This window comes from Mus pahari, chromosome 5 (assembly GCF_900095145.1).
Source record: "Mus pahari chromosome 5, PAHARI_EIJ_v1.1, whole genome shotgun sequence".
In the NCBI taxonomy this organism is placed as follows: Eukaryota; Metazoa; Chordata; class Mammalia; order Rodentia; family Muridae; genus Mus; species Mus pahari.
Genome location: NC_034594.1, coordinates 110,352,033 through 110,358,556, shown reverse-complemented (window position 1 = coordinate 110,358,556; position 6,524 = coordinate 110,352,033). Strand labels below are relative to the sequence as shown.

At 52.4% G+C, this 6,524-nt stretch overlaps 1 protein-coding gene across 1 annotated transcript in view; it reads right to left on the bottom strand.

Moving 5' to 3' along the window:
• The window catches only part of Cacna1s (calcium voltage-gated channel subunit alpha1 S), a 67,794-nt gene that overhangs the window by 29,976 nt on the left and 31,294 nt on the right, over positions 1-6,524 (bottom strand). The window contains exons 11-16 of the mRNA XM_021198567.1: positions 5,978-6,203; positions 4,928-5,135; positions 3,594-3,714; positions 2,944-3,058; positions 1,987-2,080; positions 1,251-1,320 (exon numbers count right to left, since the gene is read on the bottom strand). Coding sequence (XP_021054226.1) covers positions 1,251-1,320; positions 1,987-2,080; positions 2,944-3,058; positions 3,594-3,714; positions 4,928-5,135; positions 5,978-6,203 — 834 coding nt within the window. The remainder of the gene's footprint in view (positions 1-1,250; positions 1,321-1,986; positions 2,081-2,943; positions 3,059-3,593; positions 3,715-4,927; positions 5,136-5,977; positions 6,204-6,524) is intronic.

Below are 6,524 nucleotides of genomic sequence, written 5' to 3'. Positions count from 1 at the left end.
CCCTTCCCTTCCCTTCCCTTCCCTTCCCTTCCCTTCCCCTCCCTTCCCTTCAGTACTGGCTATTGAACCTGAGGCCTCCTGTATAATAGACAAGTGCCCTGCCACTGACCTATATTCCCATGCCTCTGCCTCTAGGGGAGCTGGGATTACAGGACTGTGCATTAGGCCCAGATTGCACAGAACGTTTGTCATCAGCCACCCGGACTTATTTTTGGAAAGAGGTTAGATATAAATATATTTGGTGGCCTTGGTGAGGCCTCTATCCAGTGCACATGCTCTGTAACCTCCTGTTCTCATTTCTCTCTAGCCCTTTCTCTTTCCACTCACATCAGACTTCCCGTAGCTGTCACACTCTCACCTGCACACCAGCCACAAGCACCAGGAGCAGACAGTCAATAGACAACACAACTCCACAGGAAGTGTTCTCAGAACTTATTCCCACTAGGTAATTGAAGAAATTTTGCCAGACTTACTCTCCACGCTGCACTTTGCAAAATCATTTCATATCCTCACCCGTTTGATTTGTGGGAGGCCTGCCGTGTGCCAAATACAGCCATTCAAAGCCCAGAAAGTCCAACAGGAGCTTAGAGACACTGAAGCTAGCCAGCCGATTCCACAATAAGAAGTAAAATGCTCCGAAGGACCCGTGAGGGAGCTGACAGGCCGTGTGGGGCTAACCCAGCCTGGCTCTGCATCTGCCATGCGTGGTGCCCCTGGTCCAGATGAGTACAGTTCACATGGCAACCAGTGGCCTCATGCACTCAGAAGATGCTTGCAGGTGGTCTGTAGCTACGTTTTATACACCCTCCCTCCCACGCTGCCCTTGTGGATTTTCACACAGTGACAGTCTGGCAGTCATGGTTTTGTTGGGGATATAGATAGGGAGGAGCGATTTGCCCCATCGCTATATGAGTGAAAATGGCTTTCTCTGGATACACCCTCCTGGGCAGAGGTCTTATGTGTCCACCGTGCTCTTTGAAAACCGGGTGTTCACTACTGAAGCATATGTCTGGAACTCAATACAAGGACATCGAAGCATGCGTGGAATATTATTGTTGCTGTGTATATCTCAGGGAGAGGCAGGCTTGCAGGTTGCTTCTTTGCAAGGCAAAGGGGACGCCTTCAGGGTCCTGGTCCACATGGAGAGGTCCATGTAGGGGACACACAAGAGAGACCCACATAGAGAATTCAGCATCCACACACTGACCCTTCAACAGCACTGTGCTCCAGCGCAGGCTCAGGAGCCTTACCTGGAAAGTCAGCCGAAGGGTAAGGGTCTTTCACCTCATTGACGTTCGATTCAAACTCATCGATTTTCAGCTGTACAAGGAACAGTGATGGTGGTGAGGAAGCAAAAAATGGATTCTTGAACTTATTGGGCATGCTCCAGGGAGCCGCTCTGCAGCTTTCTGAATGTTACCTATGACCCGAGAGGCGGGTAGTGGTGGAGTTGTTATGTCTCACAGATAAGAAACCAGGTCCCGCAAAGTATACAACTCATCCAAACCTGTGCTGGGCAAAGCCAAGGCTTTAGCCCGTCTTAGCCTGTCCTCACCGTGTGCTCCCTTAGCTCTCTACAAGAGAATTGAGCTCCTCAGGCTACGCTGTGCAGCTTCTCTGCAGCCTGGGACTCCCTGCTCACAGACTCCCTTTCCTCACTCTCTACAGTGGCGAGCAGGACCAGGCTGAAACACGCAGGGCAGGCCTAGCAGGAGTGGAAAGCCAAGCTTTTAGTAGAGCACTGGGGATGAGCAGGTGGGGTGCCTTCCTGCTCTGCACAGGATTCTAAGGAAGGCTGGCTTCCCAGGTTGAAGGGCCTATGCCTCTCCACATAGGAGTCCCTGGAGGAGACGTAGACATTGGCTCTTCCTTCTACAGAAGCAAGGTGATGTTGTCTCCACTTTCCTTCCCCGAGTGACATGAGGAGTCAGGGGGCTCTCAGAGACCCTCCAGCGAGCCTGCAAGCTTCCCTGTGCTCGCCCTCACCTTGGCAGTGGTGGGGATGCCTTCGCCCTTGGACTTCTGCTCCAGCTTCTTGGTCACCGTGGCCCTCTCCTCTTCTGACTTGTCCGGGAGCCCTCTAAAGTGAAAAACCAAGGAAATCCGAGGTGGGAGCCAAGGATGGCTCCAGGCCTGACAGCACCCTCAGGAACTTCTCACACTGAGGGCCCAAGGGGATCTATGGAGGAAGAAGCAGCGCTGGCCACCAAATGGGGAGGGCGGTAGGCCTGGGCAAGCCTTTTCTCTATGGTAGAGGGTGTGACGCTCCACTCAGGCTAGACTCTCAGTGGTCATCCATAGTCAATGGCTGTTCAATGAGTGGAGAGGGGCTTTGCACCTCTTTTATGTAGGATTCGGGATGGAATTATGGCTCATGTAAGACAGTCCACCCTGGAAATGTCTGGGGCCTTAGCTGGTGCTTCTTCCTTAGCTCTTTCCATCTTGCCTCCAAGAAATGAACATTCCCATCCCTGCAGGCATGTGCATCCAAAGAAGCAGGCTCAATTGAAATTCTGTTGCCTAAACCGTGATCCTCCAAACCCAAACAGCATCAGCCCTCCCTGGGAACTGGCTAGAATATTCAAACCTTCATCCAGCCCACTGGTTCAGGCCGATTGACGCGGACTCTCCATTTCACGGAACCTCCAGATCGTTCATTTGCAGCTTGAGTTTGAGAAATACTGTCTAGAAAACCTATCCTACGTCTACTGCCAGGGGCACCAGGCATACAACGACATGGCCAGCCACAGATGGTGAGTTGAGGAGTAAATGGCCTCCCCCAAGAGGAACAATGACTCAATAGCAGGTCCTGCTTGGAGAAGCCTGCCCATAGGAACTGGTGCCGCGCGGCCCCTGCTCATCTGGCTCAAGGAGGAAACCCTGCCTAGAGGCCATAGCCAGGATCCAACATTCCATCTTTCACTGAGAGGAGGCAACACTCACTTAGACATCTTCCTGCGCTTTCTCTCCTCAGCCTTGGCCTTCTGGGCAGATGTCAGACTCTCTGCCTCTGCCAGGTTGTCCACAGCGATAGCCAGGAAGACGTTGAGAAGGATGTCTACAGGTCAGCTAAGGAGACCTGAGTTGCGGGTGGAAGGCAGTTTCTGGGGCAGGAGTTTTGCCCGCCTGTGTGTTTTGGGGCCTGAATCCCTGAGAGGACAGTTTCTTGCCAGACCTACACCCCTTGGGAGGGTACAGGCCCCAGAACATAGGCAAGTCCTTGGGGAAGCTTCTGGCCAAAAAAACTTTCTTTCACGTTGGAATGCACCTTGGTTCCTCCCTGGCTGCCTCTGAGCTTCTGGATGGTAACTGCTCTACCATCTCCACTGTTTCTCTGCTAAGCCCTGGGCTTCTTCCCACCTGCCTTAGGTGCACCAATTTCACAACCATTTATTCCCAGTACTCTCCAACATTTCTGGGTGAAAGAATTATTTTGTTGCATCTGCAGTTACCTTTACTGTGTTCCATTCCCCATGCCATCAGCCTGATAGCCCGAGGGACTGACTGCTGACTGCCTGCTACATGGGGAGCCCTGATCCTCCCTTTTATGACAACTCCCCCGAGTTCTTTGCACCACAGCCCAAAGGGGATACAGTTGCCACAGACGAAAAGAATGATGAAATAAATGCACACCAGCACGCCAGGGTAGGTCGGGCCTCCGTAAGCCATGATCCCATTGTACATCACAGAGTTCCAGTCTTCACCTGTCAGGACCTAGGTGGAGAGAGCATAAGATGGGAGGATTCATTGAGGGGACCTTTGTCACCTGTTAACTCTCCTCTTCCCCAGGGTCCAAGTGACCACCCCTGCTGTCCCCCTTGCTCCTCTTTCGGTGAGCTACAATGTTATCAAGGTGTGAGTGGGCTTAGGGGAGGAGAGAGAAGGCTTGGGGGAGGAGTGAGAGGGCTGGGGGAGGAGAGAGAGGGCTTGAGGGAGGAATGAGTGAGCTTGGGGGAGGAGTGAGTGGGCTTGAGGGAGGAGTGAGAGGGCTGGGGGAGGAGTGAGTGGATTTAGGGGAGGAGAGAATGGGCTTGGGGGAGGAGTGAGAGGGCTTGCGGGAGGAGTGAGTGGGCTTTGGGGAGGAGTGGACTTGGGGGAGGAGTGAATGGACTTGGGGGAGGGGTACAGACTGAGGGGCTGCCTGGAATGGTTGGAAAAAGTCTTATCAAGCCTCTCCAGGGCCAAGGAGTTTAATCATGGGGCCGCCACTATGTTCTTAATACTTAGGCTGAAGTGGAGTGCATTCAGGCAGGCCTCTGTTATCCTGCCCTTCAAAGATAGTACCAATGTCAAGTCCCTTGAAAAGCACCGCCCTTGACCAGCCATGAGGTAAGTAGTGAATGGGAAAAGACAGGATGAAGCCATCTATGGCACTGATTCACTGTTCCCTACCACCCAAGTAGGGCACGGCGGGCTGATTTGTGAGATACCAGTGACAGGAAAGGGATGTTTCCGTGTTCCACACTAAGGAAGGCCCTCTGCGAGCCTGTAGCTCTGAAAGTTACTCTTGAATCACAGCCACGACCCTTTGAGTAGCTTCTGGTACGCCGCCGGTAACCCAATGCCTCTAGTGTAAGAAGTCGGACTCAGATGCCTGCAGCTTTCCCGGCTTGCGGAGGGAGCATTCACCTTGTCTGACTTTGCCCTAGAGACGTGAGCAGCACACCTCTGACTCCTGGTCTACCCCAAGTATCTCATCAGCTCTTACAGCATTCTGCCAGGCACCAGAGACCAAAAGAAACCAGATAGACTAGGCATCGCTAGGCACAGCTACAGGGAAAGAGACAAATATTATCGTATTATAGTGGCCCAAAGTACGGGTGACGAGAGCTCAACCAACAGGTCAGAGAAGGCTTCCTGGCGGAGGTGATGTTTTCCCAGATACTGAAGCAGGATTCAGGGATCTCCCATAACGAGGGCTGCCTACCTGGAAGACACTGATGAGGGCCTGGGGGAAGTTGTCAAAGTTGCTTCGTCGCACTTCTGTGTCTTCAAAGTCATATCTGCCTCCAAAGAGCTGCATGCCCAGCAGGGCAAAGATGATGATGAAAAGAAAGAGCAGCAGCAAGAGCGAAGCGATGGAGCGGATGGAGTTGAGCAGGGAGGCCACCAGGTTGCTCAGCGATGTCCAGTACCTGAGGGAGAGGAGCAGCAGGGTAGGGGGTGGGCAGAGCCTTCTCACCGGTGCCGAGGAGGCCCGGAGGCAGCGGCTCAAGACAGGGCATAGCAGAAAATGGCTTCCTGCGTCTGAATCACGGGCTTCACCATGCACGCCTCTTGCTGAACATCTACCTCAGTTCCCATCCCACACTCCTCAGTAGGGTTGAGGGTGAATTTCTGTCTTCACTATTAACATGTGGTAAAAGTAAAAGACCTGTGTTCGTGCCAAAGCTGGGCAAAAACTTGAGAAAACAGTAGAACCCTTCCATCTTTGATTTCAGTTGCCTGGAGTCTGTGGAGGACAGCGTTATAGTCTATAAATGCATGACTGTGATATATTCTTAGAGAGAAAGACCATAGTGACATAAACTGTTGTAAGCTATTACAATTGTAATTTTGTATTGGTGTTAATAGTTTACGGTAAGGCATGGCGTATTTGAAGGTGCAACACTACTTTGCGTTTCAAGCAGCCAGTGGGGTATTGGCAAACCCCTGTAGAGGGGAAGAGGCACAAATGAAGTCCTTCCTTTCCCCACTCCCTCATCTCCCACCCCTCCCTCCTGAACTTCTTTCTTTCTGCCTCTTCCTCCCATCCCCCCTTACTCTTCCTCCTCTTTCTCACTCCCCCTTCCCTGACCCTGGCATAGATGACCATGAGACAAAAGGAGAAATAAGCATCAAGTGGAGTGAGTGGGATTTCTCTTCCCAGAGGGCAGTCACTGAAAGAGAAAACAGAGGCCTGGGCCTGGCTGACTTTGTCAGCATCCCCCCCCCCCCCCAGCATCAGGCCTTTGAGGGCCCAGATGCCTGCACTCACTTGGTGATCTTGAAGAGCCTCAGGAGGCGGATACAGCGGAGCACAGAGATGCCCAGGGGCGTCATGGCTCCTGACTCCACCAGCAGGATCTCCAGAATGCCGCTGCACACCACGAAGCAGTCGAAGCGGTTGAAGATGGACATGAAGTACTGGCGCAGGCCCAGCCCGTACATCTTCATGAGCATTTCAATGGTGAAGAGGGTCAGCAGCACACGGTTGGCGACATCTGCAGAGGGCAGCAAGGGCTGAGCATTGCTTCCTTCTTTCTTCCTCTTCCAGGCCTCTGCCCAGAATGAGCCTCTACCAGTACACTCCCTACCTTTCCAAGGCACTAAGTCTTTTTAATTTTTAAGATTTAGAAAAAGGGCCAGCAATATGACTGAGTAGACAGAGGTGCTTGCTGCTAAGCATGATGATCTGAGTTTGATCCCCAGAAGCCATATAGTTGCAGGAGAGAGCAGAACTGTTTTACACACACACACACACACACACACACACACACACACACACACACACCAACCAGGGCAAACTCAGGAACCATTTTCCT